This window comes from Bidens hawaiensis, unplaced genomic scaffold (genome assembly GCF_021521415.1).
Source record: "Bidens hawaiensis isolate Kalapana, Puna unplaced genomic scaffold, B.hawaiensis_p1.1 tig00012182_1, whole genome shotgun sequence".
Taxonomy (NCBI): domain Eukaryota; kingdom Viridiplantae; phylum Streptophyta; class Magnoliopsida; order Asterales; family Asteraceae; genus Bidens; species Bidens hawaiensis.
In genome coordinates this window covers 312,767-332,825 of record NW_027491980.1, presented here as the reverse complement: position 1 = coordinate 332,825, position 20,059 = coordinate 312,767, and the positions used below count along the sequence as shown (strand labels likewise).

Here is a 20,059-nt window from a genome sequence, read left to right as displayed (position 1 = left end):
ACAGCATCATCATCATCTAAACATAACCATCATCATCAACATAATATTAAAAAATTACCTCCATGTCGTGTCGGTGTCGAGTCAAATCTCCTTGGCTCGTGTTGTAATCCGGTCGGTGTCGGTCCAATGTAGACTCGTGTTTGGATGCTCGGATGCTGATGTTTTGGTGAAATAATGTGTGTTAAGTAAGTTATATCGTGTATTTTATGTGTTTATATGTCTTGGACACAACTACTTTGAGTGGTTTTACGTTTACATGTGAGTGGAGCTTACAGGGGATTAAAGGAGCTAAATTGGAACATATGAGATGGAATGGAAATTAAGATTTTATTGAATGGAATGATAGAGAATTTGAAGACGAAGACGTGGCCGAAAACGGTGCTTAAAACGAAGCTATAACGAAGAAGTTATGGGCAAAACAGTGCGAGGGGGCTGTTACCGTAAAGCAGAGTCTAATGACCGTAGGCTACGGTCCCACCGTAGCTTACGATGGGGAGACCGTAGGCTACGGTGGTCTTGGCGGAAAAACGCGATTTTTAGGTTTTTGTTGACTATTTTAAGCCCGGTTCAACCCTAGGCCGCCTATGCTTCATACCCTAGCCCCCCTTGGACGATTTTGGGGCCATTCTCCACCATCTTAACACCTCCCAATCACTATAATCATCCATGCCATCATCCATTCAAGAATCAAAGAAGCTATTCAAGACCACCATGCTAGGCTAAACCACTCGTGACCATCTCCGGGTGTAGGGTTGAGTTGTTCATTGGATTGTTGGCACTCTAAACCTTACTTTTGGATTTTGTTTGTGTGCTTGAACATACTTTTGGGTAATCATTGAGATTTGCAGTTTATCAGTTACTGATTTTGGTCATCAACGATTAGGATTGAGTTTTTAGTGTCATTGACCTAGTTATCTTTAACCATAAAACTAATATTTCGTCATTGCCTAAGATTACAATCAAGTAGATTATGGCAAGTGTCGAATCCACAGGGAATCAGTGGAAAGTGCTAATCAAGTTTGATGACTTTTAGTTAATTTTATTAAGGTGGACAAACGATGTCAAGCGGTTTAAAAAATTTGTATTTGTAAACAATGATTAAAAAGCAACCAAACTCCAGGGTTCAGGTTTTGAAGCCAATTGGATAAATAAGTTGTCTAGATCTACGTTAGAGGGTTCCCTTCGCCAACCCGTGCGTATCTGTTCGTACTCCTCCATACGTTGTCCGTACAGTGTTTTCCATTCGAGGGCCGTCCGTACAGTGTTTCCCAATTAAGGTTTGGCGTAGGCATTGGGAAATCTCCTACCAGTTTGATATATATCCAGTGATCACCTCCCCAGTTAGCGATGCCTATAACCACTGGATTCAGAATCAAGTCAGGACCGATTCTCAATGGGAAGTAAGATTCGGTCTAATTGCCAGCTAGGTTGACTAACACACACGCGTATGTCTGAGCAGCCACGTGCCCGTGACCGGGTAGGCTGAACCAACGACTCGGCGACACCGGTTTAACTGTGTTGGAGTACGGAATGCTGGAATGAACCCAGCCGTACAATCTTTCATCCTCTTTGCTGAACATCGCCCTCCACCACCCTTCGTTGGTTTCCAGCTTGTTCTGCATTGCTCGCCTAATATCCGGCCAGAGTTTCTCATGTATCTCCAAACCCACGGCGATTGATCGGAAACCGCAGTTACCGTCTGGGCGTTCGTTTTTGATGTCTGCGACGAACGGATGAGCCCAGCCAGGAATGACGGTCCTAAACATTTCTATCGCCGGTACTTGCGCTGGCGAAACCATCAAAGGAAACCCGAGGTGAGCTCCTGTAGGTTTCGATGTCTTAGTTCGTCCCCGACGAATACTAAATCGCGACGCTGACTGGGACAACGAACGAGACAGCGAGGATGGGGTGGGGGTTTCGTTGCTGGGCACCTGTGACAAGAATGGGGTGTAGGAGCTATGTCTGGGGAGATCTGGAGCGGGAGTGTAAGAGCTGTGTCTCGGGGGATCTGGTTTTTTGGGACGCCCCCTAGGATCCTCTCTTTTTTCGGGTGACTTCTTTTTAGATCTCCCTAGAATAGCAGATATGAGCTTCACAAAAAAACTTTTCTTCTGATTAGGGTCATCTATGAACGACAGCGTATCGTTGATTTCACACATACCTGCTTCGTAGTCTGGCTCTTCGTTCGGCGGATAGGCTGGATCAAAATTAAGCCTCCTCCAGAACGGGTCAACATCCTTTATTGGGATACACGTGTCGTTAACTATGTTGATGCAACGATTGTCGTAGTCCTGTATCGTCGGAGACTGATACAGGACCTTCCACCAGTACGCAAAGTCCGTCCCCATATCCGTCCTATATAGGCCCTTAAATTTTCTCCTTATATTCTCGGATATGTGCCACCTGCATAAATTTTTGGTGGCATTAGGGAAGACCGCGTCGCAGGCATTCATGAGGGCCTGGTCCGCGTCAGTCAGGATCACGCCTGGCTCCATGCAGTCATCGAGCATTTGTTTAAGTTTCTCCAGAGCCCAGGTGAAGTTCCTCTGCCTTTCCCTGATAACAAACGTGGTGGCGATACAAAACGACTTTGATGTCGACGTCACACTGATAAACTGAACCAACGGCCAGTCGTACATGTTGGTGTTGTACGTCGTGTCAATCATCAACACCTCGGGGAACGCACGCCACATCTTATTCGACTTATTATGACAAGAAAATTTCCTCCGTCCTGTCGTCGGTATCACTCTCCCGGGTATAGAACGTGAAACCGTTACTTGCGAGAAAGTTTTCCAGCGCCTGCATTGGATGAAATAAAACTTTAGTAAATATTACAAGCACGTCAAGTACACATTAAAACTACAAATGTTTTGAACTACCTTCATAGGGGTGTCGCCTAGTAGCACATCCCTCCTAATCTTGGCGGTGTGGTTGTATATATATTTTATTACAGGTCGCACACCGGGAAACTTTTTGCGGAGGGCTGCTTCAATTTGTTGCTGTTTAACGCCGGTCTTGTGTAAACTCTCAACCATGTCCAGCTGGTCGCTATTCATTTTTCTAAAAGATGCACACCCTTCCTCGAATTCAACGGGATCGTGGTTGTGAGTCTCGTTTACCACTTGAACCCTCCAACAGGCACCCCTCGAGTTGTACCTACCCAGGATCTTAAACGGATAGCATTTTTTATGTTGCCAGTACGTCTCATCGTAGCCTTATTTTGGGTTCGCCCCCACGATTGCATGCAAAGTCCACAGCGTTTTCCTTGACCGCTGGACCACAACAACAAACCCATGCTCCCGTCCTCTAATTTTTACCCATTTCTCCAGCTCCTCGTGACTCTCAAAAATCTGAAACAGTTTTACGCTATTTATTAAGCCGTTTATTAAATAACATACAAATAAATAATATTAACTTAAACAAAACACATGGTGTCTTACAGCATTTGTTTTATACGAAACCTTCACTTCGCGTATGTAGTCGTCATCGTACTCATCTTCGTTATTTAGGTTTGGCCCAGCATGATCGTTTCGCATGTTGTACGATGAAGACTCGGTTCCATAAAAAGGATCATTTGCTACTGGTGGCTAGTAGGATGACGAAGCCTGACCTCCATAATCCGACCAGGCGACAGGTGACGGGTACGCCGGCTGAATACCGTAATCCGACACGAAGTACTCCTACAATACATAAATTAAAAATTCAAACAATAGTGCTAGTTATAATAATAAATAATAATAACAGCTATAACGAAACCTGGTTCAAGTTTGGCAAGCCCGGCGAGCCAGTGTCACCATTAAACTGTTCGGGCTGACAATAAAGTTGTTGGGGCTAGGTATCATAACCGACATACTCCTGACAAAATGTAATGTAGCATGTGTTAGTAAAAAAAAAACTACCAAATTCATACTAAATAACTATATAACGAAACCTGGTTTAGGTCGGGTAACCACGACGTGCCAGGCTGATCGTTAGCGGCGTAACCTGGCTCCTCCTCCGGAAATAAATGGTTAAACCAAGACATTCTGGGTATATATAGTACAAATGTTATATTGTTTTTTGGTTGAATGTCGAGACCAACACACACATCCTTTATAATAGAGAAAGGAAAAAGGGGAAAGGAGGGGAGCCGGGCTCCAATAATTTAGCAAAAGTAATACGCCGCGTATAGATCTATACGCGGCGTATAAGGTACGAGTTGACAACCTAGCCCACTTTTACAGGGCAGGTTGTAATCAAACTAATATGCCGCGTATAGGTCTATACGCGGCGTATTATTGAGCTTTTCTAGAAAAACCCACCAGTTTGTCTTATTATGTTTTTTGTTTTTTTTCTTTTCTTTTTTTTTGTTATTTATTGTTATTTATAATTATTATTATCAATATTATTTTATTTATGAATAACATATTATTATTCACAATTCGGAAAAGAGCGTACAGTTGCAGGCCTTATAAGGAAAAATTGACATTGCGAAACGACCCTTCAATTTATTGGCTGCTATCGTTATGGACAGCTTGAATCAGTTACAGTGATTACCTTGCTAAGAACTGACAATGCCAAACGAACCCTTTCTTGGATGCTCTCGGTATCGGCATCTCAAATCTGCCTCTTCGATATCTTCAAACTCCAACGGTCTTGACCTTGGGCCACCACCGGCAACCGTAGTTGTGTTCACTCAACACATATCAATCGTCACTAAGCTTAAGCTTAGGCTTGTTATTAGTTTTATTTTTAGTTGGGGGTATTCTAAGTTGTTCATGTTACGTATATTAAATAATTATCAGCTTATATATATACGTATATATATATATAGTAGATGTGCGGTGTAAGAATTCATTGCGCCTACATAACCAGCACCAAATCGAGATACTAGTTTGAATCTTTCAGATCCGCGGTATCCGCTAACAGAAACGAGAACGAGAGCCCATGCTTTGGACAAATAAGTGGAAATTCGGTCATTGCTCCAGCTTAACGAGCACCAGACTGAGATATTACCTGGGACTTACCTAAACCGGTTGACACGTATGCTAACGTGGATTTAGACTCCGTGTTGACGCTGATATTAACACGTTTGCACAATACACAATGAAAGCACAAACTCAAACAAAAATCCATACAATAGCAATTCTCTTCAACGACCAGTCAAACAAGAAGAAGAGAAAAATAACGAAGACAATTGCTATTGTATGGATTGTTGTTTGAGTTTGTGCTTTCATTATGTATTATGCAAACGTGTCAACGAATGCTGTAAACAAATGTGTTAATATCCGCGTCAACACCGAACCTAAATCCACGTCTGCATACGTGTCAACCGGTTCAGCTAAGTCCGAACTAATATCTCAATCTGGTGCTCGTTATATTGGAGCAATGACCGAATTTCCACCTATCTCTCCAAAGTAGGGGCTCCCGTTCTCGCTGCCGTTAGCGAATACCGCGGATCCAAGAGATTCAAACTCATCAAACTAGTATCTCGATCCGGTGCTGATTATGTCGGCGCAGTGAATTCTTATACCGCACATCTACTATATATATATACGTATATATAAGCCGATAATTTTATAATATACACAACATGAACAACTTAGAATACCCCCAACTAAAAATAAAACTAATAACAAGCCTAAGCTTAAGCTTAGTGACGACTGATATGTGTTTGAGTGAACATAACTACGGTTATCAGTGGTGACCGGCGGTCAAGACCGTTGGAGTTTGAAGAAATCGAAGAGCCAGATTTGAGATGTCGATAACGAAAACAGCCAAGAAATTGAAAGTTCGTTTGGAAATGCCAGTTTTCCCAAGTAAACCACTGTAACTGATTCAAGATGTCCATAACGAAACCAGCCAATAATTTAAAAGTTCGTTTCGCACTGTCAATTTTCCCAAATAAGTCCTGCTACTGAACGCCCTTTATCGAATTTTGAATAATAATATGTTATTGATAATTAAATAATATTAATATTAATAATAATCATAAATAACATTAATAATAACGAAAGAAAAGAAAAGAAATAAAAAAAAGGAAAAAAACCATAATAAGACAACACTAGTGGGCTTTTCTAGAAAAACTCACTAACATAACCAGCACCCGTTTGATATAATACAATATAACATAATACAATATAACATAATATAACATAACATAATATAATATAATATAAATAATAATAAAATAATATTATTATATTATATTATACAATACAGTATACGAACGTACCTCCGAACGTCTTGCGTCGCCGCCTAACCCTGGCATCTGAATCTCTGACGTACATCAGGTACCTAATAATAATAATAATATTTTAGTACTAATAATAATATAAAAATTAAAGCATTAATGCTTTAATACTAACAATTATATGTATAGAAAAATAATAATAATAATAATAATATAATAATTAATATTATAATAGTATTTTAATATTATTATTTTAATAATAATAATAATAGTATTTTAATAAATACAATAATAGTATTTTATTTTATTAATAATAATATTTTCATAACATCTTAATGATAATATTAATATTTTAATAGTAATAATACAATAAAAATTTTAACAATAACGGTAACAGTACGGGAAATCTATTTTAAGTTTGGGAGGCCCGGCGAACTGGGGTTACCGTAAAACGGTCGGTGCCTAGACAAATTTCAAAAGTAAACCATTCACCAAATCTCTGTCCTAACATCTACAACTATGTCCTAACATTTACTAAATAAAGATAAAACGAAACCTGGTTTAACTCCGACTGACTGTTAGCACCGTCCGACATCTCCTCGTCCGACTCCGGAAACATATATGGTTGTTGGTGTTGGTTGAATGAAGAGGGTGAGGGTTAGGAAAAAAAAAGGAAAAAAGAAATGGTGGAGAGGGAGGGGAGGGAGCCGGGCTCCAATAATATACAAAACCCAATACACCGCGTATAGGCCTATACGCGGCGTATGAGGGTACGATCCGACAACCCTATGACAGAGCTAGGCTAGGACGTCAAATCGTACCCTAATATGCCGCGTATACGCTTATACGCGGCGTATTCATGGGTGTGGTCCTAATAGGACCCTACACCCCTCTCTGGTCATTAGAAAATCATCCCAATCACATTCACATAATTAATAAAATCATTTCCTTTATTGTTGTGTTTATCAATTTCATTTTAGTTGTATTTATATCGATATTCAATTTCTATCAACAACTCAGTAAAAAGATAGCCAATATGATACAATACCATCAACAAAACCGATTAGAACCAAATCTATAATAACAACTGTATCCAGTAAATCTCACAAATAACAAAAGCTATTGGTAGGGTCTGAAAAGGATAAGATCTAGGAAAACTTTACTTCTATAATGAGAAGTTTCTTTCAGAGAGACCCTCAAATTTGTTTTTTTAGAATTTATTTATTCATATGATTTCTGTTAGTTATGTTATTTTTCCATTTAGATTTCTAGATATTTCCATTAGACATTTTTTAAGATAGAGATTTATATAATAATGCTTCATTCATACAAAAAAAGCTAAAGTAGGTCAAATAAAGAAAAAAAAAAGAAATAAGAAAGGCTTTCAAATTCTAGAAAACTTAAAAAAGGTATACTTCTTACTCAAGTTTTCAGTGAAAACCAAGTAAAACTTTATTTATTGTTTCTATCTTCCTTGTTATTTTTATTTAAGTTTTATGATTTCTTTATTCAATTATGACATAAATGAAATGTGAAATTTTTGAGTGAGTTAAATAAGAGTAGAACCGTATCTACCTTCTCCTAACATTGCTAGCCGATCAAGTCCTTGCTTCCAACGGTGCGGATTTTTGTAGCAAACCAGACTATAAAAACTAACACTTTCCCTTCAGGAGGGATGATGATAAATGGTATTATTGGCTAAGAGTAAGGACCATATGCATGTGCCAAAAATACCTCATTTACGTGGCTAATATATATGGACATAGACAAATGCAAACAGACAACCATGACCTCACATTCTATAACTTTCAATTTGCTTCTACTTCAAATCTATTCCATTTTGGAGGTTTTGCTCAGTTTTTTGGAGTTTTCAAATTGGAATTTATGATAATGTTAATAATTTCAAGCATCTTTCCCTCCTGTATTAGACTCAATGATTTAGCCAATTTGATCTTTCTTTGGAGGAGGATCTTCCTTCTTATTCGAGGCACAAATGTGTCGGCTGTGTGTCGTTTACTCGATACTTTAATGCATCCTTTCAATATTTATAATCTTACATCAAGACAAAGATCCAAAAACAGTTGTTTGTTTCTTTATGCTCTCTCTTTTCATACAAACATTATCCTCATTATTATGGACAAAAAATGTTCCATACACTTATTCACCCAACCTGTACACCGCTATGATCGTTTGCATCGGTGAATCCATTTATAGGTGCACATAATCGGACCGAAGACAACGCCTTGTTGAAGTGTTTAGCCTTTGCACCAAGATACTCGCTCCATGTAACCGGTCGGTAAAGAGGAGGGTGAACTTTGTCTGTTAGTTTTGGAAGAGGTGAGATTTGAATATTAGAAGGTGGTCCATAAAGATAAGCCACTGACAAGCGGTGTTGGGTTCGGTTCACCATGGCTCGGTGCAAGACACTTATGTACAAACCATTGGATAGTATGTGAAAGAGGTCACCTACATTGACAACAAGTGCATGGTGTATAGGTCGGACTGTGACCCAACCGGTTCCTTCTTTATGAGCTTGGAGTCCACTTGTGTTGTTTTGGTGAAGGATGGTTAAAAGGGTTGAATCGGTGTGATCCGCTAGACCCATGGCTCGGTCTGGATCCGGACACGCTGGGTATGAGTTTAGTTGCAAAGCTGGTGATGTTCCTTGTATGCTAGCCCATTTTACATCATCCTTTGTCACACCCAAGGATCCCAACATTAATAACATGAGTCTTTGCGCAAACTTATTCATCTCATTTTTATACTCTTCAGTCACATCACTGCAATAGATCAATCACCAAAAATCAATATCATATGTGACAAAACTGGATCAGGTGACGAAACCAGAACCTTTTATTCTAACGTTTTCTTCTCAGTTTTCTATGCATAACATGTGCTTTTTTTTTTCTTTTTTCTTTTAACAAAAGATCATAAATTTTTTTGTATAAAAATCCAACAAATTCCGGTGACTAGAGGGTTATGGTTGTAACACCCCGACCAAAGGCGGATTATACATCGGGGCGCCACATATTGTTTCATTACTCGTGACACTATTTGGGTGTCAATATTTAATAAATACATTCATTCGCGCACGCGCAAGGTAAACATAAGATAACGTAAATCATCATAAATCAATATATTATAAATCATAATATTCGAATAGCAAAAACTTGTCTTGATACATTTTAATCTAGGTCCAAAATAAAGAAAACTTCCTACGTGTCCACAAGCTCCAAAACAGCTACTGCAAACCTGAACATGTGTTAAAATAAACGTCAAACACTTGCGTGTTGGTGAGAAATCAAGTTTAATACAATACATAGATAACAATAAATCTGCGCGCAACATGTGTATGTCTGGTTTTCAACAAGGGTGTAATCCGATCGGGACCAACTCTAAGATTCATAGACTGCCAGTGCTCACAATTGAGCTCACAAACAAGACAAACTGTGCATGTGCAAACAAAAGAGAAAATCATAAACGATAGTTCTCCCGTGTTCATCTAATGGTACCATGAGAACTGCGGAATAGACCGACAAGACGGTTAATGATCCACACATACAAATAAACAGCCAAGTCTACGTCCTCAACACATGGGATACTGCGCGACTAAAGTCCATAAACAGTTTAAGACTCTAAGTTTGTATGAACACATGAACATCCCAAAACATTAAAAGCAAAAAGGGATTAGATACGAGATTACTCACTTGATAAACGATGCGGTGTAAGATAAAGCAAGAACCAACTTTAAACAAGCACAAGTTAACCTATAATTAAATATTATTGTTTTAATGATCTGTTTTAGGTCTTGATTACAAGTTAGCATAATTAATAAGTAAATTATTATATATAATATATATATATTACCGGAAAAGCAGGGCAGAACAGGGAGGAAGACGGAGGCAGAGAGGGAGGCGGCAGAGAGAGCAAGGAGAACAGGAGAGATTAAGTGTTTGTGTGTGTAGTGTTAAGAAAAATAATACTATTATTTATAGAGAAACCCTAGGGAACACAATCCCTAGAAAAGGGGAAAAGATCTCAAAAAGCAAAAGATTCCAAAAGCAAAAGATATCAAAAGATATGGCAGCTGCAGGGGGCAAGATAAAGCTGACATGGAACAGTAAAAAGGCATGGGAGGGTCAGATAAAGGTACTGGTCAAGCATGGAAAAAGCAGATCTCCAAAGATAATGTCAGTCACTTTTTCTGCCAACCAATGGGGTTGGTGCGCATGCTGCGCCGAAAGTAACTTTTCAGACATAAAGCAGATTAGGTCAACAGCTCAAAAGATAAGACATCACAGAAGCAAACGGCTAGATTAAACAGAAGAAATGACTCAAGACATAGCGCGAGACAGCTTCAAGCGCACCGCGGGAAGAATCACATTTCTTAGCGCGCCGCGGGAGGAACTATGATTCCTAGCGCGCCGCGGGAAGAACTATAATTCTTCGCGCGTCGAGGGATGAACTACGATTCTTAGCGCGCTGCGAGAAGAACTACAAATCCTTAACGCGTCGCGGGAAGAACTACCGTTCCTCGCGCGCTGCGAGAAGAATTACAATTCTTAGCGCGCTGCGAGAAGAGTTCGTCTCGCGTATCGCTGGAACAGATGGTCTTCACGCAGGCTTCCTTGTAAGGAGTCTGGCGCGTGGAGCTGCGCAGACAACCTTGGGCGGGAAGGAACAAAGTACAAGCAAAGAGTTAGAAGAAAAAGAGGGAAACAAGGCGTAAGGGCGGGACGGCGACAAGGGGGAAAAGAAGGCGGAAAGAGAGAAGGAAGAGGGACGGGACGGCGGAAAGAAAGAGAGAGAAAGAGGCGGGAAGGAAAATATATTATTATTATTAAAAGTAAAATATAAGTATAAATAAATATTAAATCATAAAAGAAAGAGATCGGGTCAGAGAAACGGGTACCTGGGTCGGGTCGGATCAGGGCAGATGCTACAGTCTCCCCTACTTTAAGAAATTTCGTCCCGAAATTTATCTCGAAGTAGGTTGCGCAGAGAACAGGTGCGGGTACTTGATCTTCATTTGATCTTCCCTTTCCCATGTAAACTCGGCTCCGCGCTTGGACTCCCAGCGAACTTTCACGATAGGGATACGACTGCGCTTGGTTTGCTTAACCTCGCGATCCATAATCTCAACAGGCTTCTCGACGAAATGCATGGATTCATCAACTTGAACTTCATCAAGTGGAATGTGAAGGTTCTCGTCAGCTAAACACTTCTTGAGATTGGATACATGGAACGTTGGATGCACATTACTGAGCGCGGGCGGCAGGTCTAGTCTGTAGGCAACTTTTCCTACACGCGCGAGAATCTTGAATGGACCAACATAACGAGGAGCAAGCTTACCTTTCTTCCCAAAGCGGACAACACCCTTCCAGGGCGACACTTTGAGGAGAACAAGATCACCAACTTGAAATTCGAGAGGCTTTCGCCTACGATCTGCGTAACTCTTCTGTCGGCTTCTGGCAGTCAGCAGATGATCACGGATCTTGGCGATTTTATCGGTTGTCTCTTGAACAAGTTCGGGTCCTGTGATTTGAGTTTCACCCACTTCGCTCCAACAGATCGGGGAGCGGCACTTACGACCGTAAAGTGCTTCAAATGGGGCCATACCGATACTGGAATGATAGCTGTTATTATAAGAGAACTCAATCAAAGGCAGGTGTGAATCCCAATTACCTCCAAAATCAAGAACACAAGATCGGAGCATATCCTCAAGAGTTTGAATAGTTCGCTCAGACTGACCGTCAGTCTGAGGATGATATGCCGTACTCATGTCCAAGCGAGTTCCTAGCGCAGATTGGAGAGATTTCCAAAAGCGAGATATAAAACGGCCATCGCGATCGGATATGATGCTCAAAGGAGTACCATGGCGGCAGACAATCTCTTTGACATAAAGCTGCGCGAGATGCTCAACACGGTAGTTTTCACGAATGGGCAGGAAGTGAGCAGACTTAGTCAAACGATCCACTATTACCCAAATGCTATCATGTTTGCTTGCTGTCAAAGGTAACTTGGTAATAAAGTCCATTGCTATACTTTCCCATTTCCACGTAGGAATTTCTGGTTGTTCGAGCAAACCAGATGGGCGTTGGTGTTCAGCTTTTACCTTAGAACAAGTCAGGCATCTAGCTACGAACACAGCAATATCCTTTTTCATACCGGGCCACCAATAAGTAATGCGCAAATCCTTGTACATCTTATCAGCGCCAGGATGAACGGAATACCGAGATTTGTGTGCTTCACTCAGGATATCAGCGCGAAGATTCTCATCAAAGGGAATCCAGATGCGATTAAGATAGCAGAGAATTCCACTCAGATTAGGCACAAAATGTGCTTCCGCGCCACACGCTAACTCGGCGCGAAGGTTACTATTACTGATGGATGCGCGCTGCGCGTCACGAATACGCGATTCAAGGTTGCTTTGAATCGGCGCGAAGTGAAGCTGCGTGCGCGGCAAGATACAGTTAAGTTGGCAGGGTTTTCGGCTGAGCGCATCGGCTACCACATTAGCCTTACCAGGATGATACCGGATCTCACAATCGTAATCGCTGATGAGTTCGTTCCATCGGCGTTGCCTCATGTTAAGTTCCTTCTGATCAAAGATATGCTGAAGGCTTTTATGGTCAGTGTAGAGGATACACTTAGTACCATAAAGGTAGTGTCTCCAGATCTTCAAGGCAAAAACAACTGCACCAAGTTCGAGATCGTGAGTTGTATAATTCTTTTCGTGAACCTTGAGTTGCCTCGATGCGTAAGCGATAACCTTGCCTCGTTGCATAAGAACACAACCGAGACCTTGGTTGGAGGCATCGCAGTACACGACAAAATCATCATTACCCTCAGGTAGCGCAAGGACAGGAGCTTCACACAACAAACGCTTGAGCGTTAGAAAGGCTTCTTCTTGCTTCGAGCCCCAAATATACGGTTTACCTTTGTGCGTTAGAGCTGTTAAAGGCAAAGCGATCTTTGAGAAGTTCGAAATGAATCGCCGGTAGTAACCAGCTAAGCCCAGAAAGGAACGGTTCTCGGAAGGAGTAGATGGCGTAATCCAGTTCTTGATTGCTTCAATTTTGGATGGGTCGACATGAATACCCATCTTGTTCACAACATGGCCAAGAAACTGTACTTCATCAGACCAAAATTCACACTTGGAAAGTTTAGCAAAGAGTTGCTCGGCTCTAAGCTTTTGCAATACCAAACGGAGATGTTGCTCATGTTCGGCCTTGGTCTTAGAATAAATCAGAACGTCATCGATAAACACAATCACGAATTTATCCAAGAAAGGCCTACACACCCGATTCATTAGATCCATGAAAACGGCGGGTGCGTTGGTTAAACCGAAGGACATGACCAAGAATTCAAAATGGCCATAACGAGTTCGAAAAGCAGTCTTCGGAACATCTTCATCGCGGATGCGCAACTGGTGATAGCCAGAGCGGAGATCAATCTTGGAGAAACAAGAGGCACCTTGGAGTTGATCAAAGAGGTCGTCAATACGCGGTAAGGGATACCGGTTCTTAATGGTGAGTTTGTTCAACTCGCGGTAATCAATACACATGCGAAACGATCCATCTTTCTTTTTAACGAACAACACCGGAGCACCCCAGGGCGAAGAGCTAGGGCGAATGAATCCTTTAGCAGTCAACTCTTGAAGTTGGCTTGCCAATTCTTGCATCTCAGCGGGCGCAAGACGGTAAGGAGATTTGGCTACGGGGGAAGCACCAGGGACAAGATCAATACGGAACTCGACTTCACGAGCGGGAGGGATACCAGGAAGATCATCAGGAAAAACTTCAGGGAAATCACGCACAACAGGGATATCGCGAAGCTTCTTCTTTCCTTCATCGGGTTTGACCACATGGGCTAAAAATGCAATACACTTCTTCCGCATGAGTCTTTGGGCTTCGGCGCAAGACATAAGCTTAAGACCGCGGGAGGGTTTCTCGCCGTAGATATGAAGATCACCATTTTCTCGAGGTATGCGAATCATCTTCTTGGCGCAAATAACTTCGGCGCGATTATGCGTAAGCCAGTCCATACCAATAATAACATCAAAGCTTCCAAGAGGCATGGGGATGAGGTCGATCAGAAAATCGTTTTCGTTAAGGTTAAGCGTGCAATCTTTAATCACAGAGTTAATTAAAACAGTTTCGCCATTAGCCAATTCAACTGAAAAATCTTCTTTTAAATCGTTGCGCGGTCGCGCAAGCTTCTGCTCGAAGGCGCGAGAGATAAAACTTCGATCGGCGCCAGTATCAAAAAGTACAGAAGCATAAAATCCGTTAAGCAAAAATGTACCATTAACTACGTCATTATTCGTTTGCGCTTGGTGCGCGGTTATGTTAAAAGCTCGTCCACGCGTCACTTGGTTTGAAATCTGGTTCACCGGATTCGCTTGCGTAATCTGAACTTGTAGCCTTGGGCACGCGTTCTGGAAATGACTGGGATCACCGCAGTTAAAGCACGATCTGGGTCGTGGGTTTTGGTAGGTTGGTTGTGGGTTCTGCGGGTAGACTGGTGGTGTTGGCGCAATTGGATTGGCGGGAAGGACTCTACAGTTTTCTGTAAGGTGACCAGCGCGGCCACATCGGTTACAAAGTCGACATGGGACTTGAGGTGGGTGGTGGAGTCTACAGGTTGGGCAAAAGGGGTGGTTTCCTGTATAAGGTTTCTTAAGTGGCGGGGCAGGGAGTGCGGGATTGGTTAAGGCATAGTTGTGGGCTACAGGAGGTGTTGGGTAGGCTGACAGTGGGTTAGGAGCGTAAACTGGAGGTTGGTAGATGGGTTGCTGGACTATGGGCGGGTTGGTAAGCGCGTAAGCTTGTCTGCGCCTACGTTTCTGGTTATGGTTTGAAGGTTCAGGTTTGGTTTCTGCGGGTTCAGGGACAGTTTTGGTGGGTTTGGTCTTCTCAGTTCCTCGCAGGAACAGGGTTCCTGCTCTGACATGGTTGTCGCTGAGCACAGCGGCCAATTCGATGGCGTCAGAGAGGGTTACTGGGTTTCTGGCCCATACAGAATCTTGAATTTCCATGGGGAGACCCCCAAGGAATTTCTCTATGGCTCGGCGGGAAGGGGTAACAAGGTGAGGGACAAGCAGGCTCAGTTCATGGAAACGCGTCGCGTACTCGCGCGCTTCACCGCTGTATTGCTTAAGATTCCAAAATTCTTCCTCCAAGCGCTTAACTTCGTTGGGAGGGCAGAATTCTCGCGTCAGAATTTCCTTAAATTCTTCCCAGAGCATGCTAGAAGCAGCTTCTGCGCCACGCGCATGAGCTACTCCATTCCACCATGTAAGCGCTCTAGATTCCAGGACACTGGAAGCATATAGGGTTCCTCTGTCAGGAGGGCATTGGGTGTGGAGGAAAGTGTTTTCTATTTTCTCAAGCCACTGGAGCATCACGGTGGCTCCTTCAAGACCTGTGAACTTTGGAGGGTTACCCGCGTTAAAGGACTTAATGTTGTAACCAGAGGTGTTGGTACTGTTTTGGCTCAAAGCTTGGGCTATTGCGGCGGCCATTTCCTGGGAACGTTGCTGCGAACGTCTGCGCGCGACTTCTTTCTTCTTGAGATGGCGACGAGATAGCGGAGGCATTCTATAAAAGTTTTAATTTTAGTTAATATATTGGTTTTAGCGTAAAGTATAACCTTATAAAGCTTGGTTTCGCGGAGTTAGTTACTGTCAAAAGTTAAAGTAAAATAAATGACCCTAAATGCAGACTTAATAAAGGTAACAAATTCGAATCAAGAAATCGACAATTCATGTATCACCATGACTTTCCGAATTCCCAATTTAAAATATACGAGCAAACGAGTATTGGAGATTGACGATTCATGTATCACCATGACTTTTCAATCTTCAATATAAAACATACAAGAAAATGAGTATTGGAGGCTGACAATTCATGTATCACCATGACTTTTCAAGTCTCCAACCTCAGAACATAATCGTAAATGGAAATTGAAAATCAACTATTCATGTATCACCATGACTTTTCGGATTTTCAAATCCAACAAACGAGTATGTAAGTAAAATCAATAAAAATCGAAATTCAACAAAAATCGAAATATCGCGGAATAAAACATAAAATCATATACTGCGCAAGCGCGAGCATATTCATAAATAACGAGTAATTAACAATAATCGCGCAAACATGAGATTTCTCTCATGCGCGAGAAGGGACTCTTAGGTATTCTAGGCCGTTACGTCTAACCACCTATCCTAAAGTCAACGAGCTCTGATACCAATCTGTAACACCCCGACCAAAGGCGGATTATACATCGGGGCGCCACATATTGTTTCATTACTCGTGACACTATTTGGGTGTCAATATTTAATAAATACATTCATTCGCGCACGCGCAAGGTAAACATAAGATAACGTAAATCATCATAAATCAATATATTATAAATCTTAATATTCGAATAGCAAAAACTTGTCTTGATACATTTTAATCTAGGTCCAAAATAAAGAAAACTTCCTACGTGTCCACAAGCTCCAAAACAGCTACTGCAAACCTGAACATGTGTTAAAATAAACGTCAAACACTTGCGTGTTGGTGAGAAATCAAGTTTAATACAATACATAGATAACAATAAATCTGCGCGCAACATGTGTATGTCTGGTTTTCAACAAGGGTGTAATCCGATCGGGACCAACTCTAAGATTCATAGACTGCCAGTGCTCACAATTGAGCTCACAAACAAGACAAACTGTGCATGTGCAAACAAAAGAGAAAATCATAAACGATAGTTCTCCCGTGTTCATCTAATGGTACCATGAGAACTGCGGAATAGACCGACAAGACGGTTAATGATCCACACATACAAATAAACAGCCAAGTCTACGTCCTCAACACATGGGATACTGCGCGACTAAAGTCCATAAACAGTTTAAGACTCTAAGTTTGTATGAACACATGAACATCCCAAAACATTAAAAGCAAAAAGGGATTAGATACGAGATTACTCACTTGATAAACGATGCGGTGTAAGATAAAGCAAGAACCAACTTTAAACAAGCACAAGTTAACCTATAATTAAATATTATTGTTTTAATGATCTGTTTTAGGTCTTGATTACAAGTTAGCATAATTAATAAGTAAATTATTATATATAATATATATATATTACCGGAAAAGCAGGGCAGAACAGGGAGGAAGACGGAGGCAGAGAGGGAGGCGGCAGAGAGAGCAAGGAGAACAGGAGAGATTAAGTGTTTGTGTGTGTAGTGTTAAGAAAAATAATACTATTATTTATAGAGAAACCCTAGGGAACACAATCCCTAGAAAAGGGGAAAAGATCTCAAAAAGCAAAAGATTCCAAAAGCAAAAGATATCAAAAGATATGGCAGCTGCAGGGGGCAAGATAAAGCTGACAGGGAACAGTAAAAAGGCATGGGAGGGTCAGATAAAGGTACTGGTCAAGCATGGAAAAAGCAGATCTCCAAAGATAATGTCAGTCACTTTTTCTGCCAACCAATGGGGTTGGTGCGCATGCTGCGCCGAAAGTAACTTTTCAGACATAAAGCAGATTAGGTCAACAGCTCAAAAGATAAGACATCACAGAAGCAAACGGCTAGATTAAACAGAAGAAATGACTCAAGACATAGCGCGAGACAGCTTCGAGCGCACCGCGGGAAGAATCACATTTCTTAGCGCGCCGCGGGAGGAACTATGATTCCTAGCGCGCCGCGGGAAGAACTATAATTCTTCGCGCGTCGAGGGATGAACTACGATTCTTAGCGCGCTGCGAGAAGAACTACAAATCCTTAACGCGTCGCGGGAAGAACTACCGTTCCTCGCGCGCTGCGAGAAGAATTACAATTCTTAGCGCACTGCGAGAAGAGTTCGTCTCGCGTATCGCTGGAACAGATGGTCTTCACGCAGGCTTCCTTGTAAGGAGTCTGGCGCGTGGAGCTGCGCAGACAACCTTGGGCGGGAAGGAACAAAGTACAAGCAAAGAGTTAGAAGAAAAAGAGGGAAACAAGGCGTAAGGGCGGGACGGCGACAAGGGGGAAAAGAAGGCGGAAAGAGAGAAGGAAGAGGGACGGGACGGCGGAAAGAAAGAGAGAGAAAGAGGCGGGAAGGAAAATATATTATTATTATTAAAAGTAAAATATAAGTATAAATAAATATTAAATCATAAAAGAAAGAGATCGGGTCAGAGAAACGGGTACCTGGGTCGGGTCGGATCAGGGCAGATGCTACAATGGTCATGCATGCAAATCTTAGTGTATGCATCAAGATATTAACCCTTACCAAAATTTACTATAATAACTAGGCCAGAGTTTACGCGCATGTTCATATGGTGATCCGATAATGGTGAACCCTTCGGACCACATAAGTTTTGGGAAAAACGACGCTATCCTTGCGACTCCATAGCCGGAAACGCCATTTGGAGCTCGAGCAGCTTGGAGCTTTTAATTATGAAAAAAAAGTATATTTAATGTTTTACCCTAATTATATAATAACTAACTTGGTCAAGTGGCGAAGGGGTATGACTCCCAATTAAAAGGTTGTAGGCTCTAGTCTCACTTAAAAAATTTTTAACCTTATTTTTATACAAAAAGTTTACCAAGTAAGTTCATTTAAAAATTTAATTGTTTAAACCAAACAAAAAACCATTTACAAGGCCTAAAATTTTTTTTGCTTATATTATTTCGTTACTTGTTAGGGTCTACATTCCTTTTTATTTCGGCTCGGCCGAGGCATATAAGTTCTCGGAGACGGCCTAGGATAGTTGGACTAAAGTGTCTATGGCGTTTGCCACGTGATCCAGCTCGTCGGTACCTTTCCGTCCATTACTTACATATGCCCTTGTAACTTCATATACGGGTTAAGTTACGCTCTTTTTAAGTCGGGTAATTTTCATCTTTTTAGATAAACTCAGTATTAGAAGCCAAACAAATTGATGAGAATCAAATATTTATAACTTTATGTTGCTTCTAAGTGGACAAAGACTTTACCAAAACTCTCTTCTCTTTTACCACTCAACCCAAAAGGCATACACATGTTTTTGTCATGCTAAAATCTAATGTTTTACATGGTTTAATATTTTTTAGAAGTTTAATATTAGTATCGTGAAAACGAAACACGTTTACTAAACGTATAATAACTGCATGGTAGGGATTATATTATAATGATTGATTATATAAGACATATTACCTTTACGTGGTAATGTTCTTGGGCCGATTTCATGCATTGTGAAAGGCATGGCATATAGTTAATCTGCTAGGGACTAAAATATATCTAAGCTTTTAGATAGAATCAATGCCAACAAGCTTTAGCTCAACTGATATTGGAGGGCAAGTAAGATTTGGGCAGTAGACCGTAAGCTTTCGAATCCGATTACAACGTACCGACTTTACCGCAGTGGGCCTTAGTGCGGTGGGTTTTTCTCAGAACAAAAGATGGCGGGCTTAGGCTAACTACCACTGTCTGCAATCGTAGGTGTATGAGTTTGTCTTTTACCACTGGGTTACCTGCCGGGCTTTGCTCGCTGGTCGTTAAAAAAAAAAAAGATAGAATCATCACTTCCCTTTGTTTATATATATTTATCTATACAATTACTAATTTGCACTCGTTAATAAAAACCTACAATGTTTTGCTACTTAATTATTACTTCTTTAATAAAAACCTACAATATTTTGTCACATAATTATTACTCCACATAAGCATCACAATTTAAAATCAACTATACCCTAAAATCATTCATTATCATTTATTAGTTAATTGATAACTACTAAATACTAATTTGAAGGACGAAAATAACTAAATAAATACTTAAATTATTTTAAACACTACTGTAGAACAACTATCTCTTAACAATGTATGATAACTTTATTGTTTTTTATATTTTTCATAATTTTTAAATATTATT

At 41.0% G+C, this 20,059-nt stretch overlaps 2 protein-coding genes across 2 annotated transcripts; both read right to left on the bottom strand.

Annotated features, from left to right (window-relative positions):
* Positions 1 to 1,412: 1,412 nt before the first annotated feature.
* Positions 1,413 to 2,693, bottom strand: LOC143540176 (uncharacterized). Its single transcript, XM_077033311.1, has one exon. The coding sequence runs from the start codon at positions 2,691 to 2,693 to the stop codon at positions 1,413 to 1,415; it is 1,281 nt and encodes a 426-aa protein (XP_076889426.1).
* A 5,588-nt stretch (positions 2,694 to 8,281) lies between these two features.
* On the bottom strand, positions 8,282 to 18,594 carry LOC143540211 (gibberellin 3-beta-dioxygenase 1-like). Its single transcript, XM_077033334.1, has 2 exons — positions 18,439 to 18,594; positions 8,282 to 8,952 (listed from the first exon to the last, which is right to left on the bottom strand). The coding sequence occupies exons 1-2, from the start codon at positions 18,519 to 18,521 to the stop codon at positions 8,334 to 8,336; spliced, it is 702 nt and encodes a 233-aa protein (XP_076889449.1). The 5' UTR covers positions 18,522 to 18,594; the 3' UTR covers positions 8,282 to 8,333.
* Between the last annotated feature and the right edge of the window lie 1,465 nt (positions 18,595 to 20,059).

What these genes read in the sequence shown, in the direction of transcription:
- LOC143540176 (XM_077033311.1), bottom strand. Translation starts at nt 2,693, where the DNA reads ATGTGGCGTGCGTTCCCCGAGGTGTTGATGATTGACACGACGTACAAC.
- LOC143540211 (XM_077033334.1), bottom strand. Translation starts at nt 18,521, where the DNA reads ATGTGGTCCGAAGGGTTCACCATTATCGGATCACCATATGAACATGCG. An exon ending in AGTTATTATAGTAAATTTTG is followed by an intron (nt 8,953 to 18,438) that starts GTAAGGGTTAAT and finishes GATCTATTGCAG; the next exon opens with TGATGTGACTGAAGAGTATA.